This window comes from Strix uralensis, chromosome 8 (genome assembly GCF_047716275.1).
Source record: "Strix uralensis isolate ZFMK-TIS-50842 chromosome 8, bStrUra1, whole genome shotgun sequence".
In the NCBI taxonomy this organism is placed as follows: Eukaryota; Metazoa; Chordata; class Aves; order Strigiformes; family Strigidae; genus Strix; species Strix uralensis.
The window spans coordinates 32,941,988-32,967,679 of NC_133979.1; the positions used below are offsets into that span (position 1 = coordinate 32,941,988).

At 46.0% G+C, this 25,692-nt stretch overlaps 1 protein-coding gene across 2 annotated transcripts in view; it reads right to left on the reverse strand.

Moving 5' to 3' along the window:
• The window catches only part of COLGALT2 (collagen beta(1-O)galactosyltransferase 2), a 56,297-nt gene that overhangs the window by 10,319 nt on the left and 20,286 nt on the right, over positions 1–25,692 (reverse strand). Inside the window, exons 2-5 of one of the 2 annotated variants that reach the window (XM_074877105.1) lie at positions 9,482–9,592; positions 7,877–7,994; positions 6,997–7,131; positions 2,428–2,632 (exon numbers count right to left, since the gene is read on the reverse strand). In XM_074877105.1, coding sequence (XP_074733206.1) covers positions 2,428–2,632; positions 6,997–7,131; positions 7,877–7,994; positions 9,482–9,495 — 472 coding nt within the window. In that variant the 5' untranslated portion in view covers positions 9,496–9,592. Of the gene's footprint in view, positions 1–2,427; positions 2,633–6,996; positions 7,132–7,876; positions 8,350–9,481; positions 9,593–25,692 lie in introns of those variants that run through there. The other variant, XM_074877107.1, reaches the window with a different exon arrangement.

Genomic DNA, 25,692 nt, shown 5'->3' on the forward strand with positions numbered 1-25,692 from the left:
CAACCCTGTGACCAGACCTTCCTGCTGGCTGGCTCTAGGTCTTCAGAGCCTCAGGCTGAAAGGAAGTTCAGGGGATCTGGCTGGCTAGATGCTACCTTGCGAGTGCAGGGGGCTCTACAGAGTCCACCTTTGTCAATAAAACACCCGCACCAACTTCTGTTCTGAGTCAGTACTCCCACCACAGGACACGTCCTCTCAGCAGAAGTGGGATGGTCTCTTTGGGGAATCACAAAACAGTTGCTTCGAGCAGTAGATTCACTGCTGGAAATCAATGGTTTGATCTGAGGTGTTAAGTACAGTACTTGGCCTCGACAAAAGCCAACATCATCTATGACTTCAACGAAGTAAGTGAAATTACCCCAAAGAGATGATTACCTCAAAGTCCATACATTTTTCACATTTCTGAACTTGGATGTCATCCTTTTACCCTGGGTGACAAAACTCAGCCCAGGACACAAGCCAACAATCTGAGCAGGTAAATGGGCCAGACTGCTGATGCAAAGCCTTTCATGTCAGTCCTGGAAAAAGCTAAAGTGTTCTAGGATGGAAGGAAAAAATGATGGGTTTGAATCCCTGAAATATTCCTTAAGCATTTGGAGCTAATGCAATGCAGTCACCACGCTCATTGGATGCCGCATTTCTGGAAGAGCTGTCAGAGGGAACAAGTGGGGCAGGTAGATTTGAAGGAGCCCACTTTTCTACCCAGACTTAAACTTCAATTATCCTCTGGAGCCAACATACCGATGTCCTGACCCTCAAAGTCAGCGCCCCAAAGGTGCCCTGCAAGTTCACATCTCACCTCTGCCTCCCAAGGGCTCTAATTTCAGCTCTTGTTGCCTCTCCTCTATCACTCCTTTCTCTCATTTGATGCCCTTCATCCTGTTGTAGCTGAGTTTTAAAAAGCCTTGCTTAGTCTGCCAAGACAACACCATCTTTTCCAGTGCTGTCAAGAACTTCAAACCAGAAGCATCACTAAGAGGAAAGCTACCAACAGCTGGTGGCTGCTGTGCTGGTCTGGAAAGGGTGGGAAAGGCAGTCTTCTCAGCCCATTTCTTCTGCAGAAGGGACTGCCAACAACAACAAGCTATACTTCTTCGCTTTCTCTCTGCTTGTCTGTCCCTCACAAACAGCCCTTTCTTCCCGCTTTAACTTTGCTTCTTTTACAAACAGAAGACAGGTAACACCAATAGTACATCACTCTGAGGACCCACAAACAACTACTATTTCACCTCAGTAAGCCACCAAACCAGTCGTGAAACTCTCAACAGAAGTGCATTGCATTGGCGCTGCTGAGGTTTCAACAGTCCCTTTTTCCTTATAAAACCCCAAACTTTCCCCTTTTCAACACAGCAGGGCAAAGAACAATACAGACGGCCATTACCACCGGGTCTGCCAGCCAGGACTTTTTGCTGGAGATGGAATACCCAGCAGATCCACTCTCCAAAAATAAACGTGACTAAACATCCTCACTGCAAGTACAAGCAGCAGTAGCAGCAGTATCATGCACTTCAGAGACAGTGATTTCCCTGAGACACCTGGAGCTCTCTGCAAACACCAACAGCCATTCCAGACAGAGGAAGAGGACACTGAGGTTGTGACCTGGCCTGAAAGGACCCCCTGTACTTCAGGTCTAACTGAAATCCTCCCACTGTCCGTTAGAAACTGGTTCCAGTATCAGCTGGGGTGGTACACATTTTCTCTTTGCTATGCCCCAAGGATCTCGAGGCAGCTCAGTGCTTGACTGGTTCTCCCAAAGTACCAGTGATACAATGTCAAGTATGCAGAGATTTTACTGCTCACACACCAGCTCTAACCTGATCTTGCCTGCAAGAGATTTCCTCTCAGCACAGCCCACAGGCTCCACATCATTCCCCTGAAAATTGCACTGATTTTGCTTTCAAAAAAAAGACAGAACAAAATCCCCCTACCTCTCAGACAATTCTTGCTCAGCTGCCATGAAGCCTCATCAGCACTGTGAGTAAGCAACTTGGTTTCTGCTTTCCACAAGGGCTGCTACATTTAAAAAGAGTTTCTTGCCCTCACCCCCTTCATCATGGATCTCCTGGAAGTGGTGACTTTAGATACCTTACCTACAGACTTCCAAATACCTTCCACTCTCACTGCATTCACCTGCGTTCACTACTGTCTTGCTGTGACACAAATCAAGGGTGGATGCCACACATTTTGTCTCTGAAACACTGTACCCATCCCAAGAATGGCTCCCATGTCCTTTGCAGCTAGCTGTGACTCAAAACTGCATTGCCAGTCCCTTGCTGCTGGTTATCCCTGACCAGGTCTGAAATAGGAAAGGGAACAGGGTCTTAACTTACCACTGAAGTCAACGCAGGACTTTTGGCCTGTGAACTCGAAGTAGAGGTCTGCACGTCTCTACTAGTGAATCCTGCCCAGCAAAGGCTCCAGACCTACCTGCTTGGCGACTGGAGAAGGCAAAGACCATGATATCATCAAAGCTCCAGGTGTAGTCCTGGTGGGGGGGGTAGAACATCAGCTTGGTGGAGGCCTCTTTCCTCAAGTCAATAAGGAATGTGGAATGAATCATCGGGACAGCAAAACAGCCTGTCCTCTTCCATTCCCGAATCAGGGGATAATCCAAGGTCCTTTTGTAATAGCCCTGCAATCACAACGAAGGGGCTGCTTGTTACAAGAGATTTCTGTTTCATAGATGCTCCTTAGCAAGAGCTCTCACACTTAGCCCTCCCCAGCAGGGATGGATCAGTTCTCAATTCTCAGATTTTTAAGTATCTCCCATTTGGAAAGGGCTCAGTCAAGCATTTAGAAACAATCTCCATCCCAAAAGTTAAAGCTTGACTTTCTGTTTTAGCAGCTAGTGGAAATCCAAGCCTTTCCATTGCAAAAATTCCCTTTCAATAGAGCTTCAAGCCTTGGACTATTTTCTCTGGCTCTTCAAACACCTTTTTTTCACATAGACTCTCAGGTTTGATCCTAGAAGATGCTGAGCATCCATGACATCCTCCATGTTCCACACGCACAAAGGACATTCAGTGTTTCACAGAACAGGACCTGCAAATTATTTCTGACCGTGACTTTAAAAAAAATCATTTGCTTCACTGCAGCGAAGGCAACATCTCAGTCTCCATCAGTTGTGCAAGAATTCCTGCTTCCTCCATCCCAGGGCAGGCAGGTTTAATACTCCTGAGCACTTCAGTCAGCTCATTTCTCTGCCACCAGGGGCTTTTCTAGCCTTCCAGCAGTGGGGGTGCAACACTCATGCTGTGTGGCTCACGGCTGGTTTTGCAGGTGTAATATGTCTAAAGCTATTGGAAATAAATACACTGAATCCCTCCAGAATGAAAATCTTAATGCACCAATTAGACATCCAGCCACAGCTAACGGTTGAATCCAGAGCAGATTCTGGTCTTTACAGAAATGATGAGTCACTAAAATAAGTTAAAGTTACTTTTACGTTATATTTTCCATGAGCATCCTAGCAACAACTGAGCAAATCACTGCAGAACCACTTTACCCTGGTTTTGTGTAGAAGCATGGTGTGGTACGTTTATGTATCTTTATGTATTTTATGTATAAAAAATGTCTGTTTATGTACCTGTTGATCCTCCCCTCTGCACTTCGGGCCTCACAGCATGGTCAGAAGGTATCTCAAAAACAGTCAGTCTGATTTTCATGAAAAGGAACGAGTAGGTAGAGACCTTACTAGCATTCCCACTGAAGGAAGGGTTAAGACATTCAACCTTTAATATACATCCAGAATGCCCGCAGGTGAAAGATGCTGGAAACTAGTCTTTCCTCCTCCAGTCACTCACTGTGGGGTTTGGGGGCTTTTCACTGCTCATAAATCCCATGTAGTCAAGAAAGACTCCAACTTGTCAGCACTGTTGCCGTGCTCTCCTAAGGTTATAGCTTCATGACTGCTAAATGTCAAGCTGTCTGGAGTTGGGTTTGGCTCGCCGTCGCTCGGCGCCGGAGGCCGTGTTCAGGGTGTGCTCCAGCTGTTACACCCTCCCCAAGACCCCAGGGAGAGCAAGGCTTAGAGCATGAAGCTGTGGGACTGCGAGAAACAACCAGCAGCAACTAAGAAAAAAAACTAACGTGGGAACTTTCCTTTTCATTTGAGCAGCTTTCTTCACCAAATTCTGCAAGATGCATTTGCTGCTAGGTTTTTTCCCCTCTCCTTTCCTCAGCTAATGCTGGTAATGATGGAAATTTACCACCGCAGAGGTACCACCAGGGGCCAGGGCTGAGGCTGGTGCACACAGGCTGAGATCCACTTCAGGCTGTGGAGCAACGCTGATTTACATCCATGGAAAACCTGGCTGTCTCAGGGCTTAACCTTAAAAACTTAAAGGACAATACCTTCGCTGTGAAGTTTATGTCTCCATTTTAAAACAAAAACAAGTAAACATCCCCCCCCTTTTCTTATCTATATATTTACTTCCCAAGAATCTGGAAAGTTCAGGATCTTTTCCTGCTATTTTTACTCAATTAGTTAGTCTGAACTGTGGAACTCCTGGCCATAAGATCACGTTGGTGCCAAAAAAAAAAAAAAAGATTCAGATAGTGATTTCTGTAAAAGAAAAATAAATCACTCAGAGCTTTAAAGACAAAGACCTTCCTCAAGAAATCCTAGAGAAGGAGATTGCCAGAGGACAGAAAAATATTTTGGGAAAGTATCATTCATTCACTAGTTTGCCATGTTCTTATTCTATTCCCTAGGCATCTGCTACAAACCACTGCTATCAGATGGACCTTTGGGCCAACCCAGTACAGTTGTTATGTTTCACTCTGCCTGTAGTCCCTCCCTGTGTCCTTGGTATCACTGGGAAGGAACAATGATGTTTTACACCAGAAGAAGTGGGAAACTAAGTCTGCTCTTTGTTTCACTCCAGCAATGACAACAATAACTAGTATCTGCTTAGTTCTCTGGAATAAAGCAAGAGGGTAGGGATGGGCAGGACTGTGGAGCCTCTCTAAAGTACTCATATTCACATGCCCCAGGGAAGCTCAAAGATGTATGCGCAGCTCAGGCTTAAACACATTTGTCCATGCAGCAGAGCAAGCTTGTCTTTACAAAGAAGAAAAGGCAAGACTCAGGGATGGAAGGAAAATGGAAATCCTGAAGCTTTCCAGGGCAAATGTGGGCAAAAAGGGAAAATTTTCAAGAGAACAAAAAAACCTCTTGCTATTCTAGGAGACGTGCAGCTTAGGATTCCGCCTCCCCAAAGGATGACAAGACACACGCCAGCAGCAGACTGGAGAACACGTCAAAAAGCTGATCTCAGTAATGAGGCTTACCTGGGAGGAAAAAAAAGCATTAACTACAGTCCCCGTTTCAGCTTGAACGTCTTGGAAAGCCCATCTAGAGCTTAGTCAAGAACATTTCAAAGGAGAAGAGTGAAAAAAAGCAAAAAATGACTGTGACAATAGACCTGCCCCTCTATACATTTGATTCTCTTACCGAAATCCTTTCATGGACAAGGTGACTGTACTGGGTTTGGCTGGGATGCAGTTAAGTTTCTTCACAGCAGCCCATACAGGGCTGTGTTTTAGGCTGGTGACCAAACCAGTGTTGATAACACGCCGATGTTTTAGCTGCTGAACAGTGCGTGTGCAGCAGCAAGGGCACCTCTGCTTCTCACTCTGCCCTCCCACAGCGAGCAGGCTGGGAGTGGGCAAGAGGCTGGGAGAGGACACAGCCAGGACAGCTGACCCAAACTGACCAAGGTGATTTTCCACAGCATATAACATCATGCTCAGCAACAGCGCTGGGGGGAGTTTTTCCAAAATAGCCGGTGCTCGGGGAATGGCTGGGCATCTGTCTCCTGGTGGTGAGTGGCTGTTTTGCATCACTTGTTTCTTTGGAGTTTTGACTCCCCCTTCAGCTATTAAACTGTTTTTATCTCAATCCATGAGAGTTGCTTTTGGGTTTGAGTTTGGGGTTTTGTTCTGCTTTTTTCCTTCGAATTTGCTCCCCCATCCCGCTGGGCGGGAGCAAGCAAGCGACTGGGTGGGGGCTTACCTACCAGCCAGGGTCAACACACCACAGTGATGTGAATCAACTTGTAAAGTAATAGCTCAACCTTGTTCTGGCTCTAAAAATGCTGCTATTTCTACTACACAACATTTTTGTATCTGATACTTTCTGCAGTATATGTGATTTGAGAAAGTAACATGAAGCTAATTTCTAGGCTCAGCACTTCTGTCCTTTACACCCAGTACCCTTTACATACACACTTCAGCACACATGCACACGCACTCCCTACAAGGCAAAGGGTGTTGCCCCACTACAGAAATCTTGTTCATGCGTCAGAAAAATAAACAATGGAGAGCTGTAGAAAGAAAAGCAAATTCCTCTCGGATTAGCATCACTATACAGGAAAGCTACTCTCAAATTATGTATCAAGGGTTTTAAGGCCATTACACAAACATATGGAACCTCCTCACATAAATTCTGGTGTGTATATATCAGTATTTTTTATGTAGTTAGTGGGATTGTATCACTTCCCAGGACTTTTGGCTAAGCAAGCTCAGCTTCCTCCATATTCAGCTTTTTCAAGTGAGCAATCTCAGATACGGAAGCAAGTTTCAGCTATGTGCCTGCACACCCGATGCAGAGCATGTACTGCTTAGCTCATACCTACAGCTCGGTCAGAAAACAAAGCCTGAAAAACATTTATAGTCTGCAGTGTCCTCTCTACCCTTATTCCCAGACTCCCTACAAACACACGGACCTTTCCCAAAGACACCCACCCAAGATTGCCACTGAGAGAGGTGCAAGCTGAGATGACTGCATGACAACCACTATACTCTCTACACACTAACATCACCTCTGCATGCCTCAGAGATACAGCGGCTTCTTTTCAGGAGGAGGACACTACAAAAGCAGATGGGAAAGGCCACAGAACAGAAACAACGCCCACTGCTTCACAGACCCAAGGCGAGAGGCCTCTGAAAACACAGCTTGCACAATCAGCCAGCACCATTCACCCGGTCACTTGCCTGGGGGGTGATGCCACACCAGAAGTTAGAGTAGAGAGAGCGAGACTCCAGCATTGGTGCCACCAATGTCTTGTTTTCAGCTATCATCAGGTTCAGCGTTTGTGGGTTGGTCAGTAAATTATCTGCATCAATAAACTAGAGAAGGAAGAGGGGAAGAGAAAAAGAAATCTGTTATCAGCTGGAACAATATGCTTTCCCTGACGCTTTCTTGGGAACAAGGCAGCCAGAGGAATGAGGTATGTGGTTTTCACGGAGATGGTGGCTTTGATACCCTAGGACGCTTGGCTGTTATGGGTGAACACCACGGGGGCTGCCCCTGAACCAAAGCCACAGGTTGGGAAAAGATGCGGAGCTTCTCTCTGGCTCCACAAAATGTTACTCCAGCACAGGGGCAAGGGAGCTGCGAGGGAAAATAACATTGCTGAAAATTCAGGGCAGGTTTATTCTTTGAAGATGATCAAGGAGAACTCTTAAAAACTAGCCTCACACACTTGCCTTGTTCAGAGGCTGGGACCACCACCATTACCTGGTGCTGTGGTGACCAAAGGCACACAGCTTTCCACAACTGTTCTGCAGAACTATTTCCCTTACATTTCATCAACAACAGGTGGGGTTTCAATCTGAGGGACCCTCGCGGGTACCTACCCACCACTGGGACTACATTCAGTCCTGACTCCTGTGGAGAAAGCCTTACCGGGGACTTACCTCCCTGGCTGCAAAGCCTCTTGTTCATCAGACTAAGAAATGACACACAGCATCTCACTGCAGAGAGCTTCTGTCTTTAGATGGAGAAGAAACTTTCTGGCAGCCCCAAGTATCAGAGTGACTACCTGAAAAGCTTTTGCCTGAGGACAGTGAATAAATCAAACCTTGTATTTACCAGGATGTAGTCTGACCACTTCTCTCGTGCAGCACGCAGGGCAGCCTGGCGGAGTTTCATCACATGAGTGAATCGGGAGCTTGGCCAATGTTTTGGCCCAATTTCTTCTGGGTAAGACCTAGCAATGAAAAAAAAGTGACTGCAACCCATCTCTGAGCTCTATTGCACTAGTCAAAAAAAGAAAAAAAAAAAAAAAGAGTTCCCTTGCTGCCTTCTTTCCAAAAGAAAAACAGTGTTAGAGTCACCTCAGGCAACCCAAGAGAGGTTTTGAGGGAGAACGATTCCAAGTTTCGTGCTGGCATGTGTACACAGGGCACTGGAGAACAAGCAGCACTGCAGCATTTCCTGCTGACCCAGCGGCCGCAAGCAAAACAGCACTATCAAACCCAGGAGTTTCTTCTGCAGCGGCAGGCCCTTAGCTGACGTAAGCAGAGGTTACCCCACTAAAATGAACTGCAGCAGATTTACCTCATCTGACCCTCTGAAAGAAAGTCATCTGTCCTCTGCTAGGCTTTAAGACTGTACATGCAGCTTCCTTAAGCCCAGTAGAATCAACAAAGCTGAGGATGTGAAGATGAAGGCAGTTTAGATTCCCTCGGGGTATGGACATTATTAGTAACTGTTAACACATCCCCGTAACAGTTCTTAAATCTACAAACACCCAACCCCATGAGCCCAGTCATGTGAGCAAAATTATGTGCATGTCTGTTTTCAGGATTGGGTCCAAAAGCAAACGCTTGGTAACAATGATGGAAGGAAACACAGGGACAGATCCCTATGTGGAATAAAAATTCAGGACTTTGAAACAGTGCCAGCATGAGCCAGTGAAGGAGCTAAGGATTTCAAAAACCTTTTACAGAAGTTAAAATAAGATAAATTTGACAGGATTAAGAAACCTCAATTCCAATGAAAGGATTAAAAAAGTCAATAAAACAAGCATTCCCTGTGGGTTTCTACCACAAGTGCCCCACCACTGCACAGAGGACCTTGAATGTCAAAGCAAGCCTAAAGAAAGGGGAAACTGATGTACTTTTCCCTGACGGAAGAAAAAGAAAACAGAACAGAACAAGGAACAGCTGATCTTTAAAAAAAAAAAGCATTAAAAACCCAACACACCTAACATCATATTTCAAATCAATGATCTTGCAAGTCATGCAAAAGCATAATATACTGAATTAAATCTAGTTTTCTGGCTCAGAACTTACTGAATATTTGATATCTCGGACAGAACTTTCATAGACACTCTGGGAATGGGATATGATTTCTGTGCTTCCTTGCAAATAAAGAATGACAGTTTTTATTCCCTGTAGCTTTTGATGTGATTTGTTTACCAGGCAAAGAGAGCAGCTGCAGATGCTAAATACTGAATGGAAAATACTTTCTTTTCCCAAGTTCTGTGTGAGTTGCTTCACTGAAGTCAGAGATCTTTTTATGGACTCCGTAAGAATACAATTTTAATGGGATAGTCGTGTCCCCCCTCCAAAACATACCTCCATATTTTAATGCTTGGACATTGAGTACATCTCCTGATTTGAAAACAGAAAACCTAGAACATTTGACACATACAGAGAACAGCTTTGGCTAGCCCCTGACTGCAGTACTCACTGGGGGTCTTCCATCGGCCTCCACTCCACATCGTGGTAGAGGTTCTGCACGTTCTTCAGCCACTCTCTAAGGATTGCTGTGGTGTTATCAACATTGTGGTCAGTGGCTGCCCTGGGAAAATGAGAGCACAAAGAGCCCGGTTAACACAAAAATTCGGTCCTTTGCCTTTTCCCAGCTGGTAAACGAGTCAAACAGAGGCAGAACCTATTTCTTACAAGTGCAACCAGCTCCCAGCAGAACTCAGAGCAGCTCCACAGAGGTGTAAGCCCTTGCTAAGGCACACAGCAGAGTTCCACCTCCCCACAAAGACAGAGCACCCCCTTAACACGGGCATGCTCGCACACCATTCCCCTCTCACACACCTCCCACCTCACAGGAATTACAGCAGCTTTGTCACCAAGCAGAAACAGGACTGAACTCTCTGTTCAGTTCACCCACTGGAAAAGGCAAGACAGGCCACTTCAAGGTGAACGGCCTAAGGTAAGCTAACCGTGAAGGTCCTGTTTCTTGAATAACCAGGATTTGGCTCTGCTTGCTGGCTTGTCCTGCAAGCCCGCCATTTAAGCTGCAGAGCCCGGCTGCCTCACCCTATGGCCTGGGAATCACTCGTGCGGGGATCAGGGGCTCTTGCTAAGACACAGAGAGGAGCCCCCCGATAACAACAGAGGGAAGGACCACCTCACTGCACTACAGCATGGATAATTATAGCCAGGGCCTAGAAAGACACTTGCCTCCAATTTCCACCCTGCAATTAGCACAGCCCCGCACAACTGCCCTGTGTATGGAGGCGGTGGGGGAAGACAGGGATGCCTGGCATACACCAGCATCAGTATCAGACCTCCTTCCCCTCACCCGGCTACAGCCAGCGAGCGGTGAGGCTGAAGCTCTGGGAGAGGCAGCCTGCTTTCTTACTGTTCCCTGACACAGAGGTTACAAGCTTGTGAAACAGAGGGGAACTTTGTGCAGATGCTGTGTTCTGTAAAAACACTCGGTCTCAAACAGTGAGGTGGGAGAAACCCTCCTGCTCCCTCTATGGCCTCTGCCATCCTCCCTGAAAGCAGCATCTGAAGAATATTTATTTCCTTGGGGTTGAGTAGCATAGCTGCACAAACTGGAACAGGATGCACAGATCCACGTCTCTGACAGCAATGATGTGGAAACACTCCCAAAGGAGCCACAGGCTCATCTCCACCTGGGATCTTCAAGCCTTCGAGTTACAGGGCAAGTGAGCCAAGTCGCATCCCAGCTGCTCCCTTCTAGCATCCCTCCCTGGGACCAGGACTTTGCACATCCAACACCTGGCCGCTCACGTGGTCATGGCAGATCCCACTGCAAAGCCCCTTGAGATAAAGGGCTGTGCTTGTTTTTCCTGGCCAGAAGGCAGGAAAGCACAGCTCTGTGGTAGGACATGGCTTGTGCGGCCACAGTTCGGCAAGCTGCACTGAGAATTTACAATCCCTTTATATTCCTCTGGGAGTATAAACACTCCGAAAGGTCCCACGGAGCAAAGATGTTGTGAAACAGGAGTGCACTGAACACACCTCTAAGGGGAGGGTGCTGGAAGGCCACGCTAAGCCCCCATCAACTGCTCTAAACTGCCTTTTGACCTCCAGCTCCAGAGGCCCAGAGGCCCCACAGCATCCTCCACCCTACTTGAAGCCAGAAATACCTGTAGTTAGTGGAGGGCACACAGAAGGGAGAAAGGAGGCACATCCCAAACCCCAGAGCTACTCCAAGCTATTTCAGGAAAATACCTCTACCCCAAGTCATCATATGATCCTCCAGATGAGAATCAGGGCATGAACCCTTTCTAGTTCATGCAACCGGAAGATATCATTCCCATGGGGTTTAGCCTGTTTTAAATTAAAATAGAATCAAGAATTCAGATTTTAAGTTTATTTATAATCAGAAGAACACAATCACTTAAGGACAGGAAGCTTATTAGCTGAATATTTATTCCTGTCTGTTAAAACAATAAATAATGAAAGTTCAGCAAGTGGATAGAGGCTGGTTTCTTTGCTATTAACTGCTCTCCTCTGATAGAGCAAGGCTGGGTTTAGTCATACTTCAGGGTTTGCTTTTGACCAAGACCCTGGGTCAGACTGCACTGTAGATCTAGTTTGCAGGGGTGTTTAACTGGACTAAAACAGCCACAGTGCTGACTTGGTAGAACAGACTAAGTCAAATTTGCTCCATGTACTTTATGGATTGCAGCTCCTCCACTCAAGCCCCTGTTTTAGCACACTTGCTTGGGCCTCCCACATTTCACCAGTCTTGTTCTGCTTTCCTCCCACACTCCAGCTCCACAGACAGTGAACAGCTCCAAACTTCCTAAAATACCAGAGAACTGTGAAAATGGCTTTATGGTCATCACTGGAGTTGCAGTGGCACCAAGCAGCTCCTGCTGTGCGGTGGGACCATACTGCAATTAGGTGTCACACAAACCAAGCGAAGATGATGGTGGCCATCCTGAAGAACATCAGAGTCCATCTTACACCATACTCTTTGTCAGGTCCAAGCTAGTCTTAAGGATCCTGCAAACCCTTAAAGCAAGTACACAACTCCCACAGAATCAGGTCCATGGGCCCATTTCCCTCAGCAAGCCTCATCCCAGTCCTTCCAACCTCACATAAGATCAGTAGGGACATGTGGAGGGGTTTGCTACGGTCTGGGGTGGGAAAGGAGAAGCTTCAGCTGTGTGCACGTCAAATTAGTCTTGGTATTATGCTGGCTGCTCCCTTGTCTCAGCCAGGAGATTTTTCTCCATTCAGCTTTGCATGCACACAAGCCCAAAATGTATTAGTGGGGGAGATGTTTGCAGGGATGTGCAATGGAAACCCAAAGTTCACAAATGAAACACAATTTCCTTGACAAAAAAAAGTAAAAACAGAGTCATTCAATCTCAGAGAAATTTATTAACATAATGAAAGGCTGTTTCCTCAACTGCTCAGAGTTGCTTCATGAAGCCCAGAACTTTGACTAGCAGAAAAAACCTTAAAGTTGAAAGACAGTGGTTGACAGAGTTACTGTAGCTCTGCCCTCAAAAGCTAGCTGCCCTCAATAGCTAGCCCTTCTTTGCTTTCCCAGGCTAGACAAGGGGGCTGAAGGATGCTCTTCCTGTCATGTCTTTGTCTCCAGTTCCTGGACGGTCAGACCACACAAGTTCTACTACATGGACACACCACCATCCTGAGAGAAGGGCACAGCACACCAAAGACTGTTACTACCTGATCTTGCCCTCCGCTGAGGGCTGCCTAGGGAAAGACCTTCCCAACAGTCAATCAGATCTCCCACACCTGGGGTTCTCCACCCTGCTCCTGGTAGGGCAGCAGGCCCTTGACAAAATTCACCCTGGAAGACCCAAACAGCTAACACCCTCCAGATAGACACGAGACACGTGAATGTGAACCTGGAGCAATCTCTTGATCTTCTACTGCTAGAAGAAAAAAATGGCATTTTACTGCCCAGGCTGTAATGGTGTTATGCAGAAGGTAAATTCACATCCCAGTAGACCTTTATGAAGACACTGATGAGACAAAGCTCTGGCACAAAGGATGGACTGCTGTCTCCAGGACTATCCACCCTGCAGCATTTCCAAAAGTTCTCAAAGGCAATAAAGTTTGTCCCGCCCTGGATGAAACATGCCCTATGACTAGCAATTTGGCAAACCTTTGTTTTTCCAGCTTTGAGCCTCAAAAAATAACCCAACCAAAAAAAACCCCAAACAACCCAAGCCATTCCCAAAAGCAATTATCTCTATTTGTTTCAAAACTATTAAAATTTAAGATCAAACAAAATCAGCACTTACTCTTATTGTAATACCTGAACCAGTCCACCTATCCCCCCTGAAAATAAGAGCAGCTATGGAGTTTGCAATACCACTGTATGGAAAAACAGGCACATACTTTTTTTTTTCCCTTTTTTTTTTAATGACAACCCCTGCACAAGAAAAACAGGCAAATAAAAATGTGAGTAGGACTTCCCACCGGCAGCAAGAGCTCCTGAAGCCATAAGAGGCATGTCAGGATATTCCCCATTATAAGTACTTCTTCTGTAAGAAACAGTTTGTAGGACTTCAAGAAGCTGAGTACACAGTTAAAATTCAGTGCTCTAACTCAGCTGGATGGATCTGCTGGACCCTGTTCATTCTTAATCCATTTTCAAGATGCTAAGGCCATCTCTGCTGCAGATACCACCACCGGTGGTCTGTTGCCCATGGTGCATATCTTCCCAGTTCTGGAAAAAATGACTGTCCTTTCCCTGGGTGACGACAGTTAGGAAGGGTTGAGAAACATGGAAAGAACAGCCAAAGCTCGTGCCATGTCTGGTACAGCGAGACAAGGCCATGGGACGAGACTGTTCCTGTGATAAACTGATGGTAAGGTGGCATCACATGGAAGACGCTGTGCTGGCAGTGTCCTGTGTTGGTTCCTCTTGGAAAAGGCCTACAGTAGGTGAGGTAAAGCAGTACCTCCAATATCTGCAGAAAAGCAATTTCAGTCTGCCCAAACTCCTCCTACAACAGCGCTAGTGGAGAGGGGAAGCACAGACCAATATGTCTTCTCTGCACGTCCTACAAGTAAGTTTGATGGTGAGAGCACGCCACATGAGATGTTATCACTCTCCTCACTTGCCTGTCCTGGAAAAGTGTTTTTACTACATCCTCTGATCCTTACTGGTCCACGGTATGCACCTCATAGGGTGAGGAGAGTGGATCACCTTAACTCAGCTCCACTTAGCTCACCAAGAACACAGCTTTGGAGTCCACATGGCCCTTAGACTGAGGCAGTGCAGATTTTTTTTCTGTATTTTTTGAAGGCAGGTTAGTGAGCACAGTGCTATTATTTGAGTCTGAGTCTATCAGCATTATTCTTGGCCTGGCGTCAGGTTCAGATCACGTTTTTTGAGGGGATCAGTTTGAAACATTTGTGCAGTCAAGATGAAGCAGGAGCTACAAGAAGATGTGCTAAGTGCAAGGCCACAGGAAGAGGAGAGGTGAGCTGGCTGGCAAAGAGTACAATTCTAACCCGTCATTCTCCAACGTCTCATCATCTTCATGGTCTCATCATCTTCATGGCTCTCTGCTGGACTTACTCACGCCTGTTAACATTTTTCTTTACCAAGGGGGCTCAAAACCAGACATGGTATTCCAGATGTGATCCAACAAGTACCTAGCAAAAAGGGAATAACCCCTCCCCTTGATCTCCTGGCTTACTTCTGTTCATGCTGCCCAGGATGCAGTTGACCTTTGCTACCAGGGCACACCACTGGCTCACGTTCAGGTTTCTGTCTGTCACAGGTCCACAAGACCCCCGAGGCCTTTTCAGCAGAGCTGCTCCCCAGCCTACACCACTGCAAAGGGTTCTTCCTCCCCAGGTGCAGGACCTGAGGAAGTTCAAGAGATTCCCTGCAGGCAACTCTCAACCCAAAGCCAACACACCCTGCCTGAAACTAGTAATTCGGGAAAAGACTTAAACAGCAGGTTTCTCTCAAAAGGGACAGGTTACATCAATGCCATTTTCACTAAAAAGAAGGCAACATCATGTTCAAGAGTTGATTAACAATGTCTAGAATTTAACTAAAGAAAAAAGTTCTCCTGCAAGATTTACAACCTAAAGTCTTTGTGACACAACCAGGAAAGACTGGTTGAGTGACAAGAAAAAAAAAAAAGTAACTCCTGCCACTCTTTTCAGAAAACAGAGTTTAATAAATTAAACTGGAAGAGACCTCCAGATGGACACTCCTATTCCAGTAACATAGCAGCTCTTTCCACTCAGATTTAAACCCATTTCCAATAAATAGAAGTTAAATTTTAGAACAGTTTGAGTGCGAATGTTCATATAGGGGCTCATGTCGGCATAACTATAACCACTTCAGTATTTACTTTGGCTTTAACCAGTAGTCTTACCATGGACACAAGCCCTCATTGTCCATGCCCAGCAAAGTACCCCCTCCCAGAAAAACTCAAAGTACCACGAAGAGTGGAAAAGTGAGCGCAACATTAAGCATCTACTGTTTTAATTAAGTAACGTGTGAGTAGCTACATACAAGGAAAACTGCTCCTTTTGCAAACTGTTTGTGGTTTTAGTCTGATAATGTCTCCTCAAACTATGTTTGCAAGAGGGAGTTAATTTAGGATTTGACGGGTATCCTCCTCTTCTCCTCCCCAAGAAATGAAAAAAAGAAATAAAAATCACCCTTTTTCTCTTCTTCACATCCTAGCCTGCTCTCCGAAGCTATTTACAGTTTATTTACCTCAGACACTGGGTCAGAGGAGAAAATTTTCACCTTCACCATCTGTATAGGAAAAGTACTACAGGACAAAACCAACACTGTGTGCCTCTGGCTTGCCAGAGTACAGGTCACATTCTAACACAAGTTGTGGAAACTCTATGGCCAGGGCCTTGCAGTAATTTTCCTATTGAATTTAACATTTACCAACTCTTCCCTTTGGCAAACAGGTAGGGAGGAAGGGCTTCGAACAGTGCTAAGGACTTCATGTTCAGGAAGTGTATACTGCAAAGCAGAGTCAGAACTGGAGGCAGCTAGCTTTCAAAAATGAAAGCTCTAAGGAGGATCCTTTCCCTTTCTGTCAGTGTTTTGAAGACTGTGGGGCTTGACGAGGGTGTTAGGTTCTCCCTTTACTGCTATCAGAGCCAAACTCAGACACCCAGCTTGAAGTAGGTCCTTCCCATTGCCCTGCCAAAGACAACCCATGGATGACAGTGGTCAGGATGCTGCTGATGGTGGGGTTGCACTGAGAATGGCTCACACGAAGAGGATGTTCATGGCTTTCCAGGGTTCCTGCTGTTTCTGCACACTGCAGGACTGAGTTGGGCGTGTAACCAAGTCCCAGGAAAAGCCAGAGATATCCATTTTAGCTGTCTGCCTTGGTTCCTCTCTGCCTGCAGCCAGGGATTCAATTTACCCACAAGGCGATGTAGTCCAATATTGAGTTCCACTGAAACAAGAGCCACAGGTTGGCCACATGCCCTACACCCGCAGAGTCTCGTCCAAAGAGAAGCCCAAAGTCAAGGGAAAGCTTGTTAGTAGATCATTCCTAACAACCGTGGCATAGAAATTGGTGACAAAAGCACCAGTAGCTCACCTTGGCCATCTTCCACAGAACAGAGCAACAATAAAGTGTTCAGAGAGAGGCTAAGTCTCAAAACAGTGATGGAGGAAGCATATTTCTGTATGCTGTGTTCCACAACTGTGCTAGCAGAGGTGTCCAAATACTCAGGTTGGACCCTGAACCCCTCCATGCCCTCATTTGAGGCAGTGAGACAGAATGGGAAGGACTTCACCTGTGGAGCCCTATCCTTCCTGTTTTATTAGAGATAATACAGACTCATGGGGAATACAGCAGTTCCAGCTTATGAAGAAATGCGGAATTCTACAGTTATTCCTAAGGAAGTTACCTCCCACAAGCATAAAGCCTCATCAGGAATCTGGCTAGTCTGAGCTCTCCAGAGAAGCCTTGGAGACTGAAAAGTGCTGTCACCGAACGGCTGGGTCTTTGAGCCAGCAGAGCTGCGTCCCCCACTCTCGATATAAGGGCTATAGCCAAAGCTGGCTCCACCAGATGCTTCAGGAGGGAACAGCTCAGCCCTCGGAGCAGGACTCGGCAGTAGCAGGGCACCGCACACGGAGTTCCCCCAGCGCTCTGGGGAAAGACCAGGGACTTCAAACCCCAGAGCATGAGAAAAGCCATGCTACTTGAAAGCAAAACTAGGGAAGGCAGCAAGGTACTTCGAGCTTTTCAAGGCTTGCTAGAGGCCTCTGAATTGTTTGGATCCTGCAGCAAAAGCTTTCGGTTTTCAGTCACTTTAAGCAGCTCAAAGAACTCCCTGGTCTGAGCGGAGAACTGAGCTAAGTGTCACACAGGCTGCCCTGACTGATGACTCTGCTTATTCTGGGTGTGAATTCTGCCCTGCCAAAAATAACAAAAAATAAGATCCAGCAATGGAGTCCTAATATGAGTCAAATACAAATTTGGACTTAGATTTCCCAAAACAAGTGGTAAATAAAGTAACAGACGACTCATTTCTCCCTGCCTTTTTGTTTGAATGCTGCCAGACTTAGAAAACCAATTCAAAACATGAAAACCACCAAACTGGCAGTTTCCACTGTGAACCAGTGATGAATTACCTTGACTAGGAAACAGAGCAGCTGTGAGAGACTGGAAGAGAAGATACAGATCCTTCAGGGGAGGAAAAAACCTCAAAACAAGATGGAGGCAAAATGCTTCTGAAACCCAGCGAGAGGTAGTCTGTCAAGGCAGCGGAGAACTACCAGAAAGCAGCTGCACCACTACAATGGATGGAGACAAAAGTTTTCGTAGCTCTGACTCTACCACCTTCCCCCCAAGGACCACAGCACACTACCCACCCCACAGCAGCTGGCTTTTACTGCCTCCAGCACAGCTTGATGCACAAGTAAAAAGTTGTTCAGCACCCAGTTGGGCAGTTTACCCCAATTTCCAAAAATCTAGTGTTTTATTTCAGCTTCTTTAGCACAGAGAAGCAAGTGGAGTTGTTACTATTGACAACTTTTATGTTCTCCTGCTCAGGATCTTCCCAAAAACGCAGCAAACCAAGTAGGGCTCGCTCTGTCTTTTCAAGCGTGCCCCCACCAAGCAGGTATGGCTCTTGTTCACCCAGCACTGAGACGACTCATTTAATAAACAATTTTCTCTTCATTAGAAACACACTGTTGCTTTGTAGATACTTCTGCTGCTCCCTGGACTGCCAGCCGTAGCTTGCACTTATTAATCTGAGACTTGACACCTCAAATCTCAGAGATATCAATGGCATCAGGGGATAACACATCATGAGGTGCCACCAAGCTAGCTCACAACAGTGCAGTTCAGAGGCTGTGAACAGATTTAAACCTTCCTTGCCACCACTTATTTTAGCACAATTATGCTCACACACTTCATTAATAAGGCCTGAACATTCAGGCACAAGTTCAAAGAACTGTTTAAGCATGTAAACAAGTTGCTAAAATTTTAATGTATGTGTGAGACTTTTTGGTTTCATGGGGACTTGGCATTTGTTCTAGGGTTTTCCCTTAACTAAGGACAGACTTTTGGAAGTACCTTCTTTTGGTTTTTATTTTAACTTGGTCCCCAAGATGTCAGCTCCCTGCTGAGAGGCGGTCTGCGCCCAGATCAGTGGCAGGGAGTTGTGTGGGAGTGTGGAGCCAGTAACAAGAGCAGCAACACTCTCCAGGCTGGGCAGCCATACAAGAACAGGACCTCACAGTACAGGAATGCAACAAATATGTCTCTTCTCTAACTCTTTCCCCGTGCCCTTCAGCAGCTTGTGGATAATGGATTTTGCTGGCAGCAGCAGCAATTTTAAAACCTTCAATGATCTTCCAAGCCCAAATGAGAGAATTATTCACAGCTGTACATAACTGCGTACATACATTCATACACACAAGGATCTTTGCTCTTTCCACTCTACCTCAAGAAATCTCTCTTGTCTCTCACTCCCCGAGATCCTCAGGCCATCTCTGATAGTACAGTGCCAAGACAGGTATGTGCTTAAACCCAGTGGGCACAGACACAAATGGGGGAGTCAACATCTCCCCATAAAAGCCATCAGGCTAGGGCTGCTTATGGCTGCCTCATGCCAGTAGTCAAAAATCCACGTTTAACAGCTTCTCTGGCACCCATGCAAGGGGAATTCTCTTGCAGTGCAAAAGCGGTCCCTGCCGCTTCAACCCCAAGTCCTCTCTTCCTCTTGCTTTAGTTCTCACTGTGGTCACCCTGCTGCAGACAAAGCCTTAAAAGAAACAACAAAAAAAGTCTGCATCTGGCCTTGTGACTATTTTCAAGCAGACTCTGCTTCACAGGAACAACTCCCATAGGGGAAGCCCAGGAAATCTCACACACAGGGGATCAGGGCTGTGACGAGCTTCTGAAATCAATTTGCTCAAACGAGGAATTAATTGCAACAGTTCTGTAATTTCCGAAGGGATGGCTTGTTCCCACCAATGCTAATTGAGACACCAGCTAATGCAGCTGTTCAAGATTAATGAAAGTGTGTAAGTCACTGGGAAGGAACCCTGGTATTTAGAAGTTTTCTTGGCCCTGGTAACAAAAAATGGATAGTTTTTAAAGGGCAGAATCTGCTCAAATTTAGGTGTTCAGTACCACTGATTTTTCAATGGGCACACTGAATACGGGCCCATACCACATTCCCCCAAAACAGAAACACCTGAAAAGCTCTCAGTCTGTACCACGCTTGCAGAAGAGTAAGCGCAAGGCTCCCACCACCTGCCTTGCCTCTGGTAGCAGGACTCAGATCATGGACCACTTGATGCTCAGTATTGGAGGGAAAGGTGGGCTCAAGTCATTCCACAGTGGCTTACTTTAATTTAGGGGGTTTTTTTCCTTCTTTTTTCCTTTTCCCAAAAAAGTTATAACCATGCCCTACAAGTATCAGTAAGCACCCAGTGCCTGCCTCCCAGCCCCCACACCACCCCATGTGCACTTTCATCCAGAGGTGTCTCTTACACTCTTTACAGGTCTACATACACAAAATTACAATATTGATGTTTTCATAATGTAGAAGTAGGTTTTGCAACATGCCAGGAAAGAAAACCTAATACCTCTCTACATCTTCCTTTACCTTCCCCACCCTTCCCTGAACCTCACTTCCTTTCCGAGTTTATGTTCAAGGTCAAAAGCTTGCTGTTATTACTGCAAACCAAGATCTTCCTTTGGCTGACAAAGTATGGATCCACGGATGATTTTTCCTTTGAAGCAGGCAAAGAATAATGGAATAGTTATTTCAGGATTACACCAACCTGGAGTACAGGATTAGCTGAACATCACCAAGTTACATGGTTGAGACAGGTATGCTCCATTCTTCCAAAGTGTTTAAGAATGTACCTTTCCAGACAAGACATTTTTAGGAACTCTTGATTTAAAACATGATATACGACTTCCTTTCCATTATGAATGGATTTGCATTCTAATCATACCCTACAAGACTTAATCAAAGACATTTTAACACACATAGAAACACTTTTTATTGTAATCCAAATACTGTACAATTAAATGGCTACAAATAAAAGCCATTTTTCGTCACTTGTCTAGTGCAGACTGACAGAAACAGTGTAAGAAATTAGGAAATAGAATATTTTAAATCATGTCACTAATTAGGAGGAGTTCAAGCAGCAATAAGAAACACACCAAGCTAATTCTGGAGCAAAGCAAAATTCAGGTTTTTACCAGTTGAGAATCTGTTCTGTGATGTGGAAATTGGCAGGATGTTTTCTGTGATGCTAGAGTGAGTTTTACACAATAATTGACCCTTTCATGTGAAAACTTTGCTGATATGCAACAATAAAGACATTCTTCTCAAAGGTTTTCAGCCAGGTTTTCTTTGAGGCCATAGGAAATATAAAACAGGAATGCAATGGTTTGCATTTCAAACCAGAACAAGACTGAGGAAGAACTCAATGAGTGCTAGCAACAGTGTTCTCCGAGATGAAATTCAAATTCAGTATTTGGAGAAGAGGTCTGCTTCAAAGTAGGGAAGGACTGCAAGAAATATGTAGGAACAGGCCATAAACTGTTCTTCCTACAAGCAAAGTGGCAAAGGATGCTTGGCTGTCCAGAAACATTTTGCCTCTGGAAAGAGAAAAATAGATATGTTTAGAAGGGTAGGAGATGCTCAAAGTTAAGTAGTCACTGAAAATCAACAATATTTCATTATCTTCACATCAGACTCCCTGGAACTTCCAACCTCTATACATAGACTGATGCAAACGTCACTGAAATACAGGGGGGATTTCTGTCACCTGCAGTGACCTTCAGCTTACAGCTCATCAGCCTTCTGATGTTTGAGGAAAGCCATCCCCTCTACTCAGTAGTTTACAATTTTCATTTATTTTTCCAGAAGTGTAAGCATTCCCTTCAAAGCAGCTATGCAGATGGACTGTAAGTAATAAAGACACATCACTGCCACACATCAGTAAGTCCCTGGGCTGCATTCCTTTTCAAATAAGACTTTCTCCCATTCAAAGCACAGGTATAAGTTCAACGTAATGAAACCTCTGGGGCTTCCACAAGCAGACGGAACAGGACTGGCAGGTTGCACAAAGATGAGCAGTGTTGTGTTAAGTGCACTCAGCATCCCGCAGACTTTCTGTGAGTGACACGCAGGCTTTGAACCAATAGTCAGTCAGGGGACAACGAACACACTCCAGCAAGAATGAATAAAGAGCCATCAGGCAAACAGGATGATGAGAGTCCCCGATGCCCCTGAATGGCAAGGACATACCTCCTGTCACTTGGTCATCCTGTAGCCTCGTTTAAACAAACCAGAGCTGCTCTACAGCAAAATCACTACTTTTCGCTAGCAGTCTTTTAACAAAAGCCCTGTGCAGGCCAGGCAACAGGACTGCCACTCCAACGTATCTATTTGAAGTCAGCTCTGCATTTAGGGCCTATTTCCATGCAGACCCTGCGCCTCTCCAGTGAACCGGGAATTCCTTTGCTCTTGCTGCAGGCTGAACAGGACTGTCAACAGGAGAACAGCACCGAGCCCTCCAGACCTCGTCTCCAACAAGTTGCTACCTGCCTACATACTCAGGTGCACAGAGACATCGCAGAGAAAACCTCAACAGTGAAACATTTCATGTATGTGCGGCACATCTTTCAGTTCAGCAGGTCTGGAAGACTTTGAGGATTCAGGTACACACTTGCTGAGCAGCAGCTTGCAAAATTCTACCTCTTGTAGGCTTTTGGACAGTAGTCGCATTACAGTGCTCTGAACTAAACCTGCACACCTTACTGGAGGACCTTGTGCTTTTCTGCAATCCTAGTGCCCATCTCCTGAGAAGGCTCCCTCGACCAACACCTGCACAGAGTTAGGAAAAGCTGAGGTATACGTACGCCTCATGGGTACACGTCCCTTCCACCAGAAGCAACAATCTGTCTTTGCCCACAAAGGCTCAGAAAAGGGGAGTTACAGGCAGGAAAAAAGTCTGGACTCAGACACCATCCCAAGTTCAGGACTGCTCGAGTGCAGCAGCCTCACCAAAGAGTCTCCCAGCAGCAACAGTGAGAAGTATCCCACCAACTTCACAGAATCATCTAGGTTGGAAAAGACCCTGAAGATCACCTAGTCCAACCATTAACAGTTCCCAACTACACCATATCCTTAAGCACTATGCCAACCCTATTCTTAAACCCCTCCAGGGATGGGGACTCCCCCCCTGCCCTGGGCAGCCCATTCCAACGCCCAACAACCCCTTCTGCAAAGAAATACTTCCTAAGAGCCAGTCTGACCCTGCCCTGGCACAGCTTGAGGCCATTCCCTCTTGTCCTGGCGCTGGTTCCTTGGCTCAAGAGACTCATCCCCCCTCTCTGCACCCTCCTCTCAGGGAGTTGTAGAGGGCCATGAGGTCTCCCCTCAGCCTCCTCTTCTCCAGACTAAACCCCCCCAGTTCCCTCAGACGCTCCTAAGACCTGTCCTCCAACCCTTCACCAACTTTCAGAGGGCTGGCATTTTTCTTAGTGCTCCTGGGGCGTGCAGGCTGATGGGCCTGGTGAGAAGCATTATATTTCTGTTGCACCATCCTATGGAAGTGTCTAATCATGGAAGACACTGAGACAAAGTGGAGGACACTCACCATTTGGCTGAAGAACTCTTGGCCCTCTGCACAACCTGCCCTCCAACAGACGAGGGCCAGCCCTCAGCTCCTCTGTCTGCTGGCAACGTACACACTGGCATTTGCTTTCACCCTCCCCGTTCCAGCTCTGTGTGGCTCACTCACAGTGTAGCTGGTGAGAGAAATTAGCTTGGCCGAGCCTACACTACAAATAAATCCTCTGGCCAATTTGCACTCAGAAATATGACTCTGCACTTCTCCTTCATGAAAGGACTCACTGTCTGGGCACGGAGAGGGCTGTGGTAGGAGCATGTACCAGATGAATAGATCATTAGAGACACATAGAGAAATCCCAGCACTGCTGTCAAAGCGCAGAGAGTATTGTTGTTGAATACAAAGCTCTCTCTTTGCCATGCTCTCACACAGAGTTTGGCCAGGTTTAAAGGTTTAGACCCCAAGACAGAGCTCCAGGCTTGCCTTGCACAAGCAAAAACAGTTTCCATAATTAAGTTTTTTCTCATTGCTTAGATATGTGAATCTCTTTCCATTCTAATGATCTGCAATGCTACCACCAGGAGCAGGTGATACGGAATACGAAGACAAATCTAAATCTGGTCAGGAAGGGTAATTCCCTCCCAATTCATAGAGCAGATCAATCCCAGGTACGTGGGTGTGTTGTACCAGGTATCGGACTTACAGAAACAGAAGCAAAGTTAGCAAGACTTTTTCACAGGAGTTCAACTTCAGGATGGCTCAAGAACAGCAGTTTTCAAACTGTGATCAGCAGACATCTGTGGATTATTTCTAGTGTGTTTGTGAAAGGTAACTTAAAAAAAGCCTGTCAGACATCAGTCAAAATTTGCTATGCAGGCACATCTGCATTCCCACAGGAAAAATGCGTTGGGTTTGCGCTCAGCTGACAGAATACCTTTCCCCCCCCCCCAACTTGGGCTAGAAGGATCCGTACCAATGCCTTCATCAGAAGCAATGCCCCCATCTAAAACTTTACCGCATCATCCCCAGCACAATCTCAGCAGGTAGCACAATAAGCCATCTGTGCACCTAGGAACTCATATAACTTTTGACACTAACAATAACTTCAGTTTGTTCTTACAGTGCAAGGTAACAGGATCAAGGCTGGCACGGGCACATAATACACTTCTGCTTTCCTGGGAGGGCTGTGAATCACTGGGTGACTACACACAAATGGTGCACGCCTAAGGGCGGTAAAACCCCAGGTGCTTATAACATTTAATACAGACACAGAGGAGTACAAATAGAGTAAATTTCTTGGCTGCTTCTGCTACAGCCCCTGTACTGGCAAGTGAGCATCCTTTGGGATGTAAAGTATTAACAGAGAACCTGCTTTTAAACTAAGGCCAGGAGGTACAGCAAGTAAAAGTCAACCAGGGACCTGTAACAAAATCCCTCACGAGGAGGAGAGCTGCCATGTTTTTTGTCTTGTACTTCATGAAGGATTCAGGCACTGGCCTAGAAAGCTCATCTTGTGTAGTGTACCCACCATGGACCACCACAGGCAAATCTGCAAGCAAGCTGTCCTTTCTCCTGCTGCCAGAGCACCTCCTTTTCCACAGACCACAAAGTACTGAGCCTTAGACCTGTCCTAAGGGGCAACCAACTTCAATGTTTCTGGAAGCACAACCTTCTTAAAGAAGGATCCATCTTGAGTCTGCAGGAAAGGAAAATGTTATCCTCACCTTTACAGCCAGAAGGCATGTCAATTAAATGCTTTGTCTAGAGCACACCATGAGGTGAGGCAAGAAAAAAGACCAATCTGTGGTAGCAGATCACCAGCCTGCCTCCTCACATGTCCCAGAACTGCTTGGCACCCCCAAGCCAGCCTGTACACCAACAGCACAAACAACCACACACTGGTAGAAACCAGGAGAAAGTGTGGTCTAAGAGCTTATAGCTCCAGATAAATAGAAACAGCAGAGCTCCACAGCTAGGACAAGAGCTTCGGATGCCATCTCACAGGCAAGTCACATCACAGCTGATACAGAATTTGCTTATCTACCCCATCATAAAGAAGCATCTAACATTGAACGTGCTGAAGCACATTCTTAGCCACTCAGGTTCACAGCTGGTGGGAAATGTCACAGCCCTCCAAGAAGTCACAGGGCTAACACCTCTCTCCACCAAAGGAAAAGAGCTTCCACTTTTTACAACAGGTCTTTGGTACTGCGGGTCAGATTCAAACAAGCAAAGAAACTTCAGAACACGATAGCAAAAATTAGCTGTGTACCAGATGGTCCTGGGAAGACTGAGGCACGAAATCCACCCAACACTATCTCCAGGTTCTTCCAAAGATATCCAAGGTGTTTACAACAGCTGCTGCTGATGGGAGCCACGTGAAGGAAGCTGAACACACAGCTAAAAAATGATCACAAAATGTATATCCCAAGACGTTGCTGCTTGCCATGTGGTAAGGAGGTGCAGGCAGTCTGTCTTCAAGGCAAGGCATGTGCACGGGCTTTACAGTTTGCATTAACATTATAGAGAAACATACAGAAAAGGTAGTGCAGAGAAATTAAAAAAATAATCAAATGTTCAACATG